The following is a 17,209-nucleotide window of genomic DNA, read 5'->3' as shown; positions in this document are numbered from 1 at the left end:
TGTGTGTGTGTGTGTGTGTGTGTGTGTGTGTGTGTGTGTGTGTGTGTTCAATCAAGGGACAGAAACTCTTTTCAGAGGAAAGCCCATTTTGAAATGATTGTTTAATATTTTTTTCAGCCACTCTCAAAAGTGCATGCCAACGGGAAGATCCTGTTCTATAATGTAATTGTAGAAAACCTAGACAAGCCATCCAGGTTCGAGGTCCTCTCCATCCCTGCTCCCGCCAGCAGCACAGAACTAACCCTCGATCAGTGTTCTTACCAAATCCATGTCACAGCTCACAACAGTGTGGGCCCTTCTCCTGCTTCCGTAATTGTCATTTCTGGAGACCCTGGAAACGGTGAGTGTTTCTGGTTTTGTTTTTCTTCTCTAGAAAAGTGTTGATGGTGTTATTAGGCAGAGATGGGTAAATCAGAAAGACGGTAATCTGGGGAGACAAAAGATCTAGCTGCCAAACACTGTCCGTCATTTTCTTTGGGTTCAGGCGTGTCAGCGGGTTTCTGGCGCAGTCCTCCTTTGTGTGGGAAGAAGATTTCAGCCGTATCTCAGGGATTCTTCCACCAACTTGGGAAATTGTCTCAAATTTATTCAAATAAATGCAACACCGACAAACAGTCCCAGCTGAGAGTTAGAGATGGTATGAAAGTGCTTTGTGGCTTACAAAACATGAGGTGCATTTATTATATGGCAGAATATTTTGTCAGTCTTGGCCACCTATAAAGAGCCCAGGAACATTTCTGGACATCATGAGGAGAGCTAGCATCATCTTTCGAGAAGGGCTTTGCCAAAGCTGTGGAATAAAATGGTGATAACTGGCTAAACCCTTAGCCTGTGAGAGACCAAACAAGGTGGAAATGACCTTACGTGTACAATTAATAATGGTGTAAATTTCCTTCTTGGGAGAGCTGTGAAGAGAGGTTGGCTGCACTAACCCCGCCCCCAGCAGTACACACTCTGAGACACTGCACACTTGAACATGACCCAACAGACATCCTAAGGTCATTCATGAACCTTGCAATAATGTCACCCCAGTTACTGCTATAAAAATTTTCAGACCCTGCTTGTAGGGTTATGTCACGTTGCTTTATACCTATCATTCAAATTAGGCTTAAATTTAGGTTAAGTGGGCTAGATTAGAGGGTGTTATTATTTTGTTTTATTTACTTTGTTTAAGAACTATCCCGTGTGTCAAGTAAGAGAAAGAAATTGGGATTGTGCCACAGGAGAAAAACTAAGGAGTCACTTAACCTAATCTTTGCTTGTCAAGAACTGTATTAGAGAAGGAAGTGAATAGTTGTGTTCTGTCTTTATTAGGGCCGAAGGGGAAAGGTGGGCATTTCATTCACCCTGGGGGAGCTGATAGATTAAAAAAACACTGCCTCCAATGAGGCTCAGCTCAAACAACTCTGCTAAACACTATTATCTGTTTGGGGTCATCCCTATCTGTGGGTTCCTATCATACCTTCCTTCCCCATGCCCTGCCTTTAGAACCCATTCCTTCACCTTGTGAAGCCCTATCCAGCTTTCCTGATGTGGTCCACATTCTTAAGTCTCTAGAGTGGATAAGGGCACTGATGTGCTCTGAGAGAGACCAAGGAGGTTTAGCCAATTCACACTAGAGTGTGAATGACTGAAGAAACAGAAAATAGATAGATTCCCTTTCTCTTTCCCTCTACCTCCACTCCTCAAAACATATTTGCAATTTTAAAGAAGCAGCTTAGTAAGAGTCATGCTTCTAAGTTTGGGGTGAAATTTTAGTCAGTGTGAATAAGTGAAGTAGAAAATGTCAGTTTTAATATGAAAGAGATTTGTCTCTCTGATGAAGGAAGACAGAGAAGCCATGTGGGTAGGATAGGCACAGGCCTTCTTGGGGAACCTCTCGCCTCATGCCTGGGGCTGCACATTCCTTTCGGTGTTCCCAGCTGGGTGATAATTTGGTGCCCTAGAAAATGTAATAGCATCCTGCTTTCGCATCAATGTTCAGCTCTAATTAGAATTGCCAGATAAATTAAAGATGCCCAGTTAAATATGAATTGCAGAGAAGCAACAAGTACGTTTTGAGTGTTAAGTCTGTCCCTTGTAACATTTGCGCCACACTGCCTGCCTCTCTGAACAGCTGCTTGCAGGTCCACCCCTTGATCAGAGTCTGCTTTCACTAGAGTGACCACCAGGGACCACTGCCCTCTGAACAGTGGAGTCAGCCTCGGAAATAGGAGAAATTCTCATCCCTCAATATCTAGGCTGACCTGCTTGAAATCAGTAGAACTGTAGTCCATTGAGACCATATCACCTTTTTTCCAATTGTCAGACCTTAGGAAAACTACCCTGGTGCATAAAATACGTTGAGGTGGTATCCTAGGTCACAAGTAGCGTGCATATCCGTTCATAATCTGGCGTAGTACATACCTGAATTGTTCTTTCCTTTTTTTCTCCACACTCACCTCAGTTTCTGCCCCTAAAATCTAGGAGACAGTAGTTAGTTCAGGAGCAGCCAGCATTATGTGGGACAATTAAGCCAAATTATTCATTCATTCAACAGATGATTTTTGAAAGCAGATCAAGTACCAGACACAGTTCTAGGTCAAGGGTCAACAACTTTTTTGGTAAAGGGGCAGAGAGTAAATATTTTAGGCATTATAGGCCAGACAGTCTCCAATCTATATTCTGTATTCTTTGTTTGTTTTTAAAAACTCTTTAAAAATCTTAAAACCAGTCTTAGCTTAAGGGTCATATAAAAACAAGCTTCCAGGGCTGGATTTGTCCTGCTGGCGGTGGTTTGCTGATCCCTGTTTGAGGGGCTGACGTCCCTTTGGGTCTCAGAAGATCAGGACAGGGGGCATCTGAAGGGCAGGTGTGAATATTTGTTTGGAGTGAGAGGCAGGAAAAGATCCCTCCTGCCCTAACCCAAGCCCCGTAGCAATTGCAGAGGTAGGGCTTTTACCTGCTAGATACACTGCACGTTCAAGTTTATTTTCTTCTTTAGATATTTTTGCAAAATGTATGATTAATTAAATCTGAAGCATTGACCTCTTTGTATGTACAGAAGAGGTTGAAAAAGGAAGAGTTAACGGCACAGAGGATGGATTTTCTGTGTCTTGGAAACCCCAATCCGGAGATGCCACAGGCTATGTTGTGGAGTGGTGTGATGGTCCCCAGGACCTGCCCTGTGTTCTCCAGTGGAAAAACCTAGGCCCCAATACCACAAGCACAGTCATTAGCTCGGGTAAGAAGAACCTTCTGTATTACCATGCTGCTCCATTCACCTGGCAGCAACTTCAACAGGGGTTTCTGGATCATCTCAGACACTTTGTGCTCAACTGATAACTCCAAATCCAGCGTGGGTCTTGGAGTTCAAATTTTGCAGTGATGTGGTCTAAGGTTTGACCTTTATATCTACTTTCACAGAGACTACCTGGACCAAAGGCTGGAATAGGTGTTCATGAGTTTCATGAATTTGTTCAGCAGTGAGTCGCAGTCTCAAATGAATGGCAGAGGGACATTGTAACAGTTGTCCTGAGAGCTTTTACAAAAGCAGTGAAGTGTGTGGACTTGGGAAACATAGGAGTAGAGCTGATGGGAGTCGATTATCAACGTCAGTTTCAATGGAACATCTAGAACTTGGTCTCTTTCCTCCCACACTGGATTTGTCATTTCGAGATTACTAGTGTAGCAGTTCAAGGAGCCTAGGTTTGTGGCTTGATTAGGGGTGGGGGTGGGGGGGTGTTGGTGGCGCCATCTTCTGGGCTCAAGATAAAGATGTGGGAATTGTCCGGGTCCAGAGGGTGATTGATGAGACTCGAGGAGGGCATTCAGTGGCTGGTGGGGAGTGAGGAGGGGAGTCTTCCCTTGGCTTGAGCAGTGTCAGTGGCATGGTGTGAGGGGAAAGTGAGGTACTGGAAGCAAATCTTCCAGATGCTTGCCCTTCATGGGCAGAGAGAAGGCCAGTCGCTGGCAGGGGATTTGGAGTCAAAGGAGAGTTTTACATGGTTTTCTGTGTCTGGTTGAATTCTGCGCCCAGTTGCATGCACGTGGATAAGGGCATGTTTGCGAGCTCTTTATCAAGAGGATGATGTAGAGGACAGTCCCAGACTTCGTCGGAAATGCTGGAGGATTCAGGGGAAGGAGGGAAGATGGTGGCGATGAAGGGCAGAAACCCCGAGGAGGAAACTCTTAAGGGGACACAAATTCATTTTTCATTCTTCTTCTTTTCAGAAGTAAAGAGAATGGCATCCTGTGTTATTGAAAATCTGTTGACTTTTCTTCTCTAGGTGCTTTTAGACCAGGGGTTCGATACAACTTCAGAATTTATGGAATTTCTACCAAAAGGATGGCTCATTTATTAGAGAAAAAAGCAGGATACTTGGAGGAACTGGGTAAGTTTAAAGCATTTAATGTGTCCATTGTTCAGAACAATCCAGAAACTCTTCACTTTGGGTTTAGGAAGATTACAGCACCTTTCCTAATTTTCAGTGTCCCGTTTATTCTGGCAATGGGGTTTTTTAAAAAGTTATTTTTTAATCATACAAATAGAAAACATTTTCATTAAAGACAATTTGTAAGATGTTATGCAAAAGAAGACAAAATGATTGCTAATTTTACCACCCAAGGGCAAATACCTTGGGTATTTTATGTGTATCCTTTCTCAGTACAGATATACACTTTTAAATAAAAATGGGATCTTTTTTTATTACTACTCTATGCCATTTTGTAAAGTGCCTTTTGACTCATGTCACTAAGTAATCTTTAACTATCATTTTTTAGTACTGCAAAGTGCCTCATGGCTTGCATATGTCAAATCACCTGTCGTTGGACTTTTAGGATGATTACAAAAATATTTCTCAATTAAAAACTATAAAATACACCTTCAGTTATGTTGCAGTCTCAAATACTCAATCTCTCTCTTCTTTCTTGGCCAAATCTCTTATGCCCTATCTGACTCACCATCATTTTAGCTGAATCTTTGTCCATCGCTCTGATAATGGTTTTTCAACAACGCCCCGGAAGTAGAATACTCGAGCCAAAAGGTTTGAACTTCTTAAATACAATTTTATAATTTTTAAGACTTTTGGTAGATGTTGTGAAATCGCTGCCCCCCCCAGAAATTGTACCATGATCCCAGCAGCAGTGTGGGGGAGTTTTGATCCTCCCATGTGGTTGCTAATTCACCTTCTCGGCATCCAGGGTCTCACACCCACTGGAAGCTGGGCAGCTGTGTCCTTGACTGCCTCTCAGCAATCAGACCAGCTCTTGGGGTTCTCCATTGGGTGGGAGCTGCCCCAGACAGGCAGAAAGGGTGTGTTGTGTGTTTTGGCGGACATAGGCCAGGTGTGCACCAGCGTATGTGCTGAAACAGGCTCTCAGGGAAGCCTCAGAATAAATGCTTTCCGATTCTCCCTGTGACACCTGGACAATTGTGCACTGCTACCACTTGGGAACTAGAGTTCTTCAAAGTTGCCCATACCTCTTCAAACATAACCCTTCCTCCTCCTCCCTTCCTCCCTACTTCAGTTCATCCTCCCAAACACTGTTGAGAATTCAGACTCAGAATGAAGTCTAAGAAAGCCTTTCTTTTTTGCTGTGTGACCTTGCCAAGTTACTGAGTCTCTCTGGGCATCCATTTCTACACCTGAGAGATGTAAGGCTTGAACAAGATGATTGCTTAACTCCTTCCCAGCTCTCACGAGCTAAGTCAGGGCGTACATCCTCTAGAGAAAAAGATGAGACTCCTTCACTTGGCACACGTGCCTACAGAGTGGGCCGTGGTTCTGCTTTCAGTTTACACCAGTGCACTGAGACTCTTTCCAAATCGTAAATCTTACATTATCCCAACTTCCTTTCCTATTCCTAGCTCCTTCAGACAACCCTCAAGTGGTCATGAGTAAGTTGACCTCCCACTCCTTCACTCTGAGTTGGAAGGATTATTCCACTGAATCCCAACCTGGCTTTATACAAGGATACCATGTCTACCTGAAACCCAAGGCGGGGGAGCAGTGCCACCCGGCATTTGAAAAGACAGTTCTTCCAGGTGACTTTTTTTTTTTTTTGTCTGTTTACCGTTTCAAGGTCTCATTATTTGAAATCATTGGAAAGGCTGCCGGCCGTCTCTGACTGTGGCCAGGCTGAATTCTGTGCTCACGTGCTTAAACAAATTAGTAGGGTGGACAAGACCATGGGGGCCAGGATTTTAACTTACTTAAAAACAATGTGGCCCAGTATTTTTAGAAGCACCTGAAATACCCTCAGCTCCTTAAGAAAACCTACTTAGGAAACATTCTTGCTAACCTCATTTTTTTCTTTGACTTCATTAAAGTTTATTAAAATGTCTATCTAAGAAGCACTGGCAGGCTCTTCCTCTCTCTCTGGCAGGTCTGAGTGCTTCCCCTGGATGAGGAACATCCCTTGTTTAGTGGGGTGCTTGCTTTGCTTGCCGTCTCCCGAATATTTTTCCAGTGTCCCCAGTGTGATGAAATTATGATTTCATTTTTGGTTGGTTTAGAAACGTTGGCAGTGCCAAGTCAACAAGAGTATTAGTGCCCCACTGTCTCACAAGATCTTTATCACGCTCTTAATAGTTTTTTCTTCTTGAAAAAAAAAATTTTTTTTTTTTTTAACCTCACAGAGGATTCAGTATGTTGCAAATACACAATTGACAACCCCAGACAAAAGACATTTGTTGTGGAAAATCTACAGCCGGAATCCGTCTATGAGTTTTTCGTCACTCCTTACACAACTGTTGGCGAGGGTCCCCTGGATGCCTTCACAAAGGTCACAACTCCGGATGAATACTGTGAGTTTCTCCAAATCAAAACTCTTAGCAGTTCTTGGGAAACTGACAGATGACACACACCATGGGCATGGGTTTTGTCTAGATTGGGAATTTTTAAACCTTTCTTCTCTTTCTGTGTCTGTCTCTTTCTTTCTCTAGATGAAACTCACCAAAAAAAAAAAAAAAAAAAAAAAAAGGAAATGTTACGCAGAATCCCACTACATAAAATAGATAAGAGTGAAGCTAATCCAACTGATCTATAACCTGGAATCTTCCTCTTCCTCTCTCTGGCCCCTGAGGCACTTCTCTGGAACTCAGTCCCAGAATAGTTTGAAAATCACTGATGGCGTATTTTAGTGTTGACTTGGGAAGAGCCTTGTGAGTTCTGTCTGCAAGAGGGGTGGGGATGTTCTTCTCAGCAGAACTGCTCTCTGCAGCCAGACTTCTGGCTGGTTTGTCTCAGTGGCAAATTACTGGCTTCTTGACCTTGCGTCTCTGGGGGTACTAGAACGTACGGTGGGGCAAGCAGTGTTGGTTCACGAACCCGGTGTTTGCAGATTTGATGGGGAAAGGGTGAGATAAAGAGAGCCATCCTTTCAAAATGCATTTGTCTTGAAAGATGGAGAAAGAAGAGGAAGGGAGAAGAATGGCAGCTTACTGGTAAATAAGATTCTGCTGGTAAATCCTGCCCTCCAACAAAGAGGAAGGTGGTGGGAGAAAACAGATACTGACGGAGGAAAGCAGGGAAAGTAGGTAGCAGATAGGAATCATAGGAGGTCCACGCTGGAAAGGACATCTCAAGATACGCCTCCATGAAAAACAAATAGGCTAAAATATCTGCCTGGGTTGCCAAGTAGCGTAAGGTGGGGCTCTGGGGATGGGGTGGGCTCGTCAGGTAGAACCACTGGACCTGGCTGTCTGACGGGTGATGAGGATGCCCACGACCACAGTGGCAGGTTGGGCTGAAACATGGCCCCAGGTCTCTAAGCCAAAGGCCAGAACTCTCGTAGTCAGGTTAAGATTTCAGTCAACAACTCACATTACTTGAGCATGCTTGCCATTCTAGAGTTAATTTTAAACTTATTTTCAGGCTGTTTTTCTTCCAGCTTCAGTATTTACTTGGCTGGTAGAGGTGTGTGTATGAGTATGTGTAAGACACACACACACACACACATATAATACATATGATTATCTTTATCTCAATTATATTTTCTAGATTTCATTTATCTCCCTTACTCATGAGAAACCTCCTTAGCCTTGGCTGTGACTCAATTATATTGATTATTATGAAAAAGTAAACTAAGTTGCTGCATAATTGCAGCAGTGAGAATGACAGTCCACAGTTAGAAAAATAGTATGGAGGACTCACAAATGCAATGGTGAGTGACAGAAGCCAGGCCCCGCTCTTGCTGCACAATTCCACACATAGAGTATAGACAGAGGCAAATGCTGTTTATGTGGTTGAAAGGCAGGCTAGCGGTTACCGTGGGAGGGGAAGATGCCTGGATGGGGACACTGGGGGACTCTCGGGGGAGCTGGTAACGTTCTTTTTCTTGATCTGGGTACTGGTTACGTGGGTACGTTCAGTTTGTGAAAACTCATTGAGCTGTACACTTAGGAGCACTTTTCTGTATGCACATATTATACTTCAACAAAAAGTTTAGCAAAGCCTGTCTGAAGTTTGGAAACTACTATGGGTAGCTCCCCAGGCTGCTTCTCAGATACATTACAAATTCGTAATTTAACCAAATTTTAAAACCAATTGTAGTCATCAAAAGTACTGCTCTTGAGAGCAAGGTGTTCTTTTTTTTTTTTTTAAACATGTATGTACTGATTTATTTTTATTTATTTATTTTTGGCTGTGTTAGGTCTTCGTTGCTGCATGCAGGCTTTCTCTAGTTGTGGTGAGCAGGGGCTACTCTTCGCTGCGGTGTGCGGGCTTCTCATTGCAGTAGCTTCTCTCGTTGTGGAGCACAGGCTGTAGGTGCACAGGCTTCAGTAGTTGTGGCACGTGGGCTCAGTAGTTGTGGCACAGGGCTCTAGAGTGCAGGCTCAGTAGCTGTGGTGCACGGGCTTAGTTGCTCTGTGGCATGTGGCATCTTCCCAGACTCGAATCCGTGTCCCCTGCACTGGCAGGTGGATTCTTAACCACCGCGCCACCAGGGAAGTCCAAGAGCACGGTGTTCTTTAGTGGTGTCAGGAGGAGTTTCTTTCGCCTTACCTGGTGTCAGGGATAATTTTAGGCCAGTTGTCGAGGTGCTTTCTCTGCCACCCTCTTACCTTCCCATGTCCTTTTCTCCAGAGCCCTGTGCTTCCTCAGAGCACTGGGTTGGGCCTGCCCTCCCTGACAAAACTCCAGTGTTATCCACTAGCACCACAAGTCAGTCCCCATTCCTGCAGGACAGCTGTGGAGGGGGATGAGGAGGGCAGGGAGGCAAAGGGATTGAACAGGAATATATGTACATGTGAATGACTGTCAGCCTCCAAACCCCTTCGTGCGATTTGCTTTTATAAAAGAGGATGTTTACCAACCCAGCTGAACTATTCTTTGGCGGATTTGCAAGCAGTGAGACCAGGAAGATGGGCATTTATGAAAATGAAGTACAGGTTGACATATCTGAGAAATAAAAATAGAATAATTATCCCGGGTGATGACTTAGGTAATTTTCTCAGAGCCTAACTAGAAGGGGTGCATTCGTCAAGTTTTGACGTGTAATAAAATACCTCAAAATCTCAATGGCATACAAAAATAAATCTCTCTTTTCATGCTCCTGGCTTGGCTGACGTAGGCTGGGCCAGGTGGGACTCCAAGCTTCAGGCAGGTTTGTTCCATGTAGGTTCACCCTGAGGCTTAGGCTGAAGGGACAGTGGCTCTGAGGGACCAACTCTTCTCAGAGTGGGTCACAGGAACACAAGAGAGCAAGCCAACTACAAGCACACCGAACGCAGCTACCAACCAGCATGACCACTACTCACCTCCCATTGGCCAAACCAACTCACGTGGCTGAGCCCACAAGTCAAGTGTGTGGAGTGTAATTCCCATACAGGGAGGGAGTAAAGAATGGGGAGTAATGATCCAGTCTGTCAGGAGAGGTGTGGGTTTGAGTCACAAGTGTTGAGGGCAAATGGTTCCCTGTGTTGGCTGGTTGGTCTCACTGCCCTGTCCCCCAGCAGTCAGACAGAACTCATATTGAACCTTGCACAAATGGAGTTTTGAGGAATAAAAGACATGTAAAACTATTTTTATTCCTTTGAGGGAAAAGCAGTCATTAAAAATATCCCTTTCTTTTTCCTCTCCAGCCCATACACTGATACACATCATCCTGCCCATGATTTTCTGCGTTTTGATCGTCATGATAATTTGCTACTTAAAAAGTCAGTGGTAAGTGTGCGGGGAAGGTTTTTATCCAAGAAGGAGTCAAAGAAAAATCTAGAAAGGAGATAGAAGTCACACCTGATAATATGAGGAAAAGTGCTGAAAAGGAAAGAACAAAGGAGGATTTGGTGGAAATATGATGTTTTAAACAATCTTGTTTATCAACAGATAAGCAATAAATCAATACATAAGGAAACCAGACTTCCCTGGTGGCGCAGTGGTTAAGAATCTGCCTGCCAATGCAGGGGACATGGGTTCGAGCCCTGGTCCGGGAAGATCCCACATGCCGTGGAGCAACTAAGCCCACGCGCCACAACTACTGAGCCTGTGCTCTAGAGCCCGTGAGCCACAACTACTGAGCCTGCGTGCCACAACTACTGAAGCCTGCGCACCCTAGAGCCCATGTGCCGCAACTACTGAGCCTGTGCTCTAGAGCCCATGTGCCGCAACTACTGAAGCCCTTGCGCTCTAGGGCCCACGTGCCACAACTACTGAGCCTGCGTGCCACAACTACTGAAGCCTGTGCACCTAGAGCCCGTGCTCCGCAACAAGAGATGCCACTACAATGAGAAGCCCACGCGCCTCAACTAGAGATAGCCAGCGCACAGCAACAAAGACCCAACGCAGCCAAAAATAATAATAAGGAAACCAACTATTTTAAAATGTTGCCAAATTTGTTCATAGCAATAGCTAATATTTATATTTCACTTACCATGTACTTGGAAGTGTTCTAAGTGCTTTACATATAACAATTCATTTAATGCTTCCAACACTACCATCACCACCGTAATGATCTCCATTGAACCAGTAAGGAAATTAAAGCATAGAAGGGTTAAAAAGCTTGCTTAAGGTTACAGTGTTAATGAGTGATTGATAAAGCACGGATTAGAACCCAGGAATCTGACTCCAGCGTTCTCACTCTTAACCATTCTGCTATATTGCAAAATTGTCTAATTTTCACTGTTTTTCTAGGCTGAAGGAGAAGTGTTATCCTGATAGTCCAAACCCTTACAAGAGCAGTGTCCTGTCATTAATAAAATCCAAGGTAAATGCTGGGAAATTGTATGGATACTCATATGCTTGTTAAAGACCAACCCAGGGCTGGGGCTATAATAATCATACACTCCTAGACCTTCTCAGGAAGATGTCACAAAGCAAAAGCCTCTTCTGCTCCCATAGCCGTGAAAGGGTTGAACACAACTTTGATTTCTTCTGTCGGGATATCTTTTGGTTTTCAACATCACCTCCAGTTAACTTGTGACCAGGATAAAACAACAAAAAAAAATTGAAGCTCTAAGTGCGTTTCACATGCTTTATATACTGTGCTACACACACACACATTATCTTTGCACATTTTTTGTTTCTGTTCCAGGAGAATCCTCATCTAACAATAATGTATGTCAACGACTGTGTTCCAGATGCTATTGAAGTTATAAACAAGCCCGAGGGGAGTAAGATACAGTTCTTAGGCACTAGGAAGTCACTCACAGAAACTGAATTTACTAAGCCTGCCTACCTTTACCTCCTTCCGACGGAGAAGAACTACTCTGGCCCTGGACCTTGCATGTGTTTTGAGAACTTCACCTATAATCAGGCAGCTTCTGACTTTGCTTCTTGTGGACATTTCCCAGTAACCCCTCAAGCCCCACCACATCAGCTGGGACCACTGACTTCACCTGAAAATTTACTAAAGGCACTGGAACAAAACTACATGAATTCCCTGGGAGAAATCCCAGCCGGAGAAGCTAATTTGAATTATGTGTCCCAGTTGGCTTCACCCACCTCTGGAGACAAGGACAGCATGCCAACAAATCCACCAGAGCCAGCACTCTGTTCAGAGTATAAAATGCAAATGGCCATACCCCTGGGTCTTGCCTCCGTTCCCCCAAGTGAGAACAGCAGCCTCTCCTCCACTACCCTTTTAGGTCAAGGGGAACACTGCCCCTAAGCAGTGTACCCATTTCGTATCCTTACGCTACACAGACCCTAGGAGAAGCATAGCCGGCACCATTCCATCACCAGATACCTCAGGGCTTAATCCCAGTGAGCTATCATCACCATTGTCAGGTCTGATTTATATAATCTTGCTAGGTTTTGAAGGTCAGAAGCTATGAAACTTAACATTCATCCTTGGAGCAGGCTCACTGTAGAAATGGCAGGATCATGGGAACAGGCTTACCTTGCTGCTGCGTGTTCCACGTTCACCTTTGTAACAGCAGACTTGGCACTTGACATAGGGATAGATCCCATCCACTCAGTACTGGACAGGTCCTTGAAGTTCAGTTTTTAGTAAGAAAGTATTTCCATTAAGTTTTACCCCACATTTAATATCTCAAGAGTAAAGGAACTAGATTTCAGGCTTTAATAAAGGCTACAGAAGATTCGTTACTGGAGCATAAATTGTCAATGTTAATTTATTCTGGGTGTGTTTAATGAAGTCGCAGATATTTGATACCAAAACAGATTTTAGACTTGCCTTGAAGTGATGATAATTTGTAGTTCACTGATGTAGTAAAATGAATTCTTCCTATTAGACCTTATCTAATAGGTAAGACATGCGAATGAATCGATGAGATCCCCACAATTGTCCTGCTTAGTTTACCACGGTTAAAGAGTGGGACTGGCATGGAACCCCTGCCTCAGTGTCAAGATTATAGCACTCCTACTTAGTAGGCATGTCTTCTACCACAACTTTTGATGACTACCTCAGAACAGATAAAAGGATAATGTCATTAATTCCATTCACATTTATGGTTCCTCGTTTTTTCAAGAACTCTGGTATATAAATGACCTATTTTCAGTAAGCATCTTTTGGACTCTGCAGTAGGCTGTCTGGGTCAAGATAATGCCTTCACTGTCTCCTTATATTCCTGTTATGCTAACATAATAAAGTGAAACCTCATTGTTGAACATCATTCAGATATAACTGCAAAAGGCTAAATGGAGTGGGAACTCCTAGAGTGGCTCAGCAGCAGCTCTGTCTCTTTGAACCAATATATGCAAAGCACATACCTGGTACATAGTAGGTGTTCAATCGTGCTAGAGTTCTTTTCACTTCTTTCTGCCCGACAACCCTTAATGTTTACTTATCACACTTCTAAACAAGCATAATTAGGGGCTCCTTTTTCTTTGTTGTGGTGGACATGACGCTGCCTGTGCTTCTGGTACCGAATGCCCTGCGCTGTGCCATTCCACACTATGAAGAATGAGAGAGAAGGAGCCACAGCTGAAAGGAAGATGGCTGTCAACTGACCTAAATATACACAAACCCAGACTTCTGTTCAGGCTTTTCAACTTTTTCCTTCTATATAACTAAGCCTTTGGCTGAATAATGGGCTATGTACACCTAACATAGTACAAACAAGTATCTTGATTAAGAGTTCTGAGAAGACTCTGGGGCCAGTATTGTTATCATTTAGCCTCTTTGAGTTTGTCATGATGCAATTATAAAAGTACATAGAAACATCAATGACAGTGATGATTGATTTGTAAATAGTATATTTCATAAAGATTTTCTTTAAAAAAAAATAATCCACAAAGCCTTGAAGGCATTTTTGTTGCAATAAGCTTTAATTAAAATATTTCACCATTGCATTATTTTGTTTTCTCTACCTCAATGAAGTAAAAACCTTAACAATTATTATAGCCGATAAATAAGCTTACTAGAAATGTAAATTCCTGGGTACCAGTCCAAATCTCATAACCAGAATCTCTGTGGTCCAAGGCCTGGAATCCATATATTTCATAAGTTCCCAGGCATTCAGATGCATACTCGACTTTGAGAATCATTGGTCTAAGTCAAATGAAGATGTCTTTCTGAAATATAACGACATACCAATAGGAAATGCTGGGCTATATAATTTTGTCCTTACAGTATCACTATGACTATAGTTTGGCTGTAAACATTCTTCTCCCATCTTCGTAAATAACCAAATAACTTAGTATATGCCATTTAACAGCATCATTTTAAGAAGTGTTATTCAGAAACTTTGAAATTTGTATTCATGTGTCAGAATTATTACGATTAAAAAAAACAACTCATGGAGAATTTCAAATATATACAAACGGAGAAGAGTTTAACAAACCCTTATGTATTGTCATCAATCCGAACAGCCACTAAACCATGTTTATTTTAGTCCATCTGTACTCTTATTCAGTCTCCCTCCTGAAATGATTTTGAAGCAAATCATTTCATCTGTAAATATTTGTTTCTCTAAATAGGCTTTACTTTTTCTAATATAGCCATAATACCTTTTAAAAGATCATACCTATCAAAAAATCAACCCAATCAAAAAATGGGTAGAAGATCTAAATAGACATTTCTTCAAAGACATACAGATGGCCAAAAAGCACATGAAAAGATGCTCAGCATTGCTAATTATCAGAGAAATGCAAATCAAAACTACAATGAGGTATCACCTCACACAGGTCAGAATGGCCATCATCAAAAAGTCTACAAACAATAAATGCTGGAGAGGGTGTGGAGAAAAGGGAACCCTCCTACACTATTGGTGGGAGTGTATATTGGTACAACGACTGTGGAGAACAGAATGGAGCTTCCTTAAAAAGCTATAAATAGAACTACCATATGACCCAGCAATCCCACTACTGGACATATAGCCTGAGAAAACCATAATTCAAAAAGATACATGCACCCCCCAATGTTCATTGCAGCACTGTTTACAATAGCCAAGACGTGGAAGCAACCTAAATGTCCATCAACAAAGGAATGGATAAAGAAGATGTAGTACATATATACAATGGACCGCTAGCCATAAAAAAGAACGAAATAATGCCATTTGCAGCAACATGGATGGACCTAGAGGTTATCATACTAAGTGAGGTAAGTCAGAGAAAGACAAACATGGTATCACTTATATGTGGAATCTAAAAAAAGCTGATACAAATGAATTTATTTACAAAACAGAAACAGACTCACAGACTTCAAAAACAAACTTATGGTTACCAAAGGGGAAAGGTGGGGGGGTGGGAGAGATAAATTAGAAGGTTGGGATTAACATATACACAATACTATATATAAAATAATCAACAAGGACCTACTGTATAGCACAGAGAACTCTATACTCAATATTCTGTAATAACCTACATGGGAAAATAATCTAAAACAGAATGGATATATGTATACATATAACTGAATCACTTTGCTGTACGTGTGAAACTAACACAACATTGTAAATCAACTATACTGCAATATAAAATAAAAAATTAAAAGAATTAAAATTAAAAAAAAAATCACATCTAAAACCTAGTTAGTAATATTCCTTAGCAATATCAGGATATTTTGATGGTGGGAAAAACTGGCAAATAATGACCCACAAATAATGCCTCGGCCTGGTGACTGGTCCTCAGCTGCAGGTAGATAGGCTGGGAGCAGGGACCTAGTCACATAGCAGAGCTATGGACCTGCTGAAAGTGCCTGCTGACATTCCAACACCTGACTCATACTAATTCTAGTAAAACTAATTCTCCACTAGAATATGATTATGAAAATCAAGTTGAATTAGACAACATCAAATATTTCTTCTAAGAGCTCTGTGGAAAGATTAGCTGACTTTCATCTCAAAAAAATTACAAAACATACTAAACATTTTGCATAAAGTAGGACTTTGAAAATCTTTGAAGAGGTACTTCCCTGGTGGTCCAGTGGTTAAGACTCTGCAATTCTACTGCAGGGGGTGCGGGTTCAATCTCTGGTCGGGGAACTAGGATCCAGAATGCCAAAAGGTGCGGCCAAAAAAAAAAAAATTAAAACCTTCGAAGAGATACAACAGACGATTAAAAGCCTTCAAAATTAGCAGTTAAAATAATACTTACAATGACTAAATACATTCAATTTAAAGGACTAAGCAAATGTAGTTGTCTTTGTCCTCTAAGCATTAAAGAAACAAAGTTTTAGTACATTTTGGGTTTTTTTGAAATCAATACAAAATTAGTTGCTATGGTTTGAATGATGCCCCCCCCCAAATTCCTATGTTGAAATCCTAACACCCAAAGATGATGGTATTAGTAGATGGGGCCTTTGGGAGGTGATTAGGTCAGGAGGCTAGAGCTCTCATGAATGGGATTAATGCTCTTATAAGAGACGCTACAGTTTCCTAGTCCCTTCTGCCGTGTCAGGACACAAGACACAAGAAGTCTGGGACCTGAAAGAGGGCCCTCACCCAAACATGTTCACACTCTGATTTCAGACTTTCAGCCAACAGAAGTTTGAGAAATAAATTTGTTGTTTATAAACTGCCCAGTCTGTGGTATTTTGTTACAGCAGCCTGAATGGACTAGGACAGTACTTTTAAAAAATTTTTTTAAACTTTTTATTTTGTATTGGAGGATAGCCAATTAACAATGTTGTGATAGTTTCAGGTGCACAGCAAAGCAACTCAGCCATACCTATACATGTATACATTCTCCCCCAAACTTCCCTCCCATCCAGGCTGCCAGGTTGCCACTGAACAGAGTTCCCTGTGCTATACAGTAGGTCCCTGTTGGTTATTTTAAATATAGCAGTGTGTACATGTCGATCCCAAACTTCCTAACTATCCCTCCTTCCACACCCTTCCCCCCTGGTAACCATAAGTTAGTCCTCTGTGAGTCTGTTTCTGTTTTGTAAATAAGTTCATTTGTATCGTTTCTTTTTAGATTCCACACATAAGGGATATCATAGGATATTTTTCTTTCTCTAGGACAGTACTTTATATACCAAAGAGTTTAAAAAAATGAAACAAACTGTCTGAAGTTCAGCTATATCATCACAGTTTTCAGAGGTGATGATGATTAAGTGTGCTTTTAGTTTATTTGGGGGCCAACTATGTTTTTGTTGAAAAACAATAGTAGAAGGCAATATGAAAATGATACACATGTGCTTAAAAACCAAACTATCCAAAACAAATCTATTTCTGAATACATTTTACCACATTTAATCAACTGTAACAGACCCTAGCTTTGACATTGAATTTTATTCTCCAGGCTTGTAATTCCCCTTGTGGTATTTTCTTTTGCCACTAGGTGGCTGTAGGTTAGCTTACCTGATCCAGGCCAGTTTCTGTGAG

General features: G+C 42.1%; 1 protein-coding gene across 4 annotated transcripts in view; it reads left to right on the top strand.

The window, feature by feature from the left end:
- OSMR (oncostatin M receptor) overlaps positions 1 to 13,736 on the top strand; it is a 57,947-nt gene extending 44,211 nt beyond the window's left edge. Inside the window, exons 11-19 of one of the 4 annotated variants that reach the window (XM_027092633.1) lie at positions 118 to 340; positions 3,044 to 3,223; positions 4,269 to 4,373; positions 4,953 to 5,024; positions 5,849 to 6,025; positions 6,620 to 6,787; positions 10,067 to 10,148; positions 11,115 to 11,187; positions 11,515 to 13,736. In XM_027092633.1, the coding sequence (XP_026948434.1) occupies positions 118 to 340; positions 3,044 to 3,223; positions 4,269 to 4,373; positions 4,953 to 5,024; positions 5,849 to 6,025; positions 6,620 to 6,787; positions 10,067 to 10,148; positions 11,115 to 11,187; positions 11,515 to 12,090 (1,656 nt within the window). In that variant the 3' untranslated portion in view covers positions 12,091 to 13,736. Of the gene's footprint in view, positions 1 to 117; positions 341 to 3,043; positions 3,224 to 4,268; positions 4,374 to 4,952; positions 5,025 to 5,848; positions 6,026 to 6,619; positions 6,788 to 7,982; positions 8,146 to 10,066; positions 10,149 to 11,114; positions 11,188 to 11,514 lie in introns of those variants that run through there. The other 3 variants (XR_003429906.1, XM_027092634.1, XM_027092635.1) reach the window with 3 other exon arrangements.
- The last annotated feature ends 3,473 nt before the right edge of the window (positions 13,737 to 17,209 follow it).

This window comes from Aethalodelphis obliquidens, unplaced genomic scaffold (assembly GCF_003676395.1).
Source record: "Aethalodelphis obliquidens isolate GAN/ISIS:26980383/991018 unplaced genomic scaffold, ASM367639v1 scaffold80, whole genome shotgun sequence".
Lineage (NCBI taxonomy): Eukaryota > Metazoa > Chordata > Mammalia > Artiodactyla > Delphinidae > Aethalodelphis > Aethalodelphis obliquidens.
The sequence above is the reverse complement of the archived record's forward strand: the minus strand, read 5'-3'. Positions and strand labels throughout refer to the sequence as shown.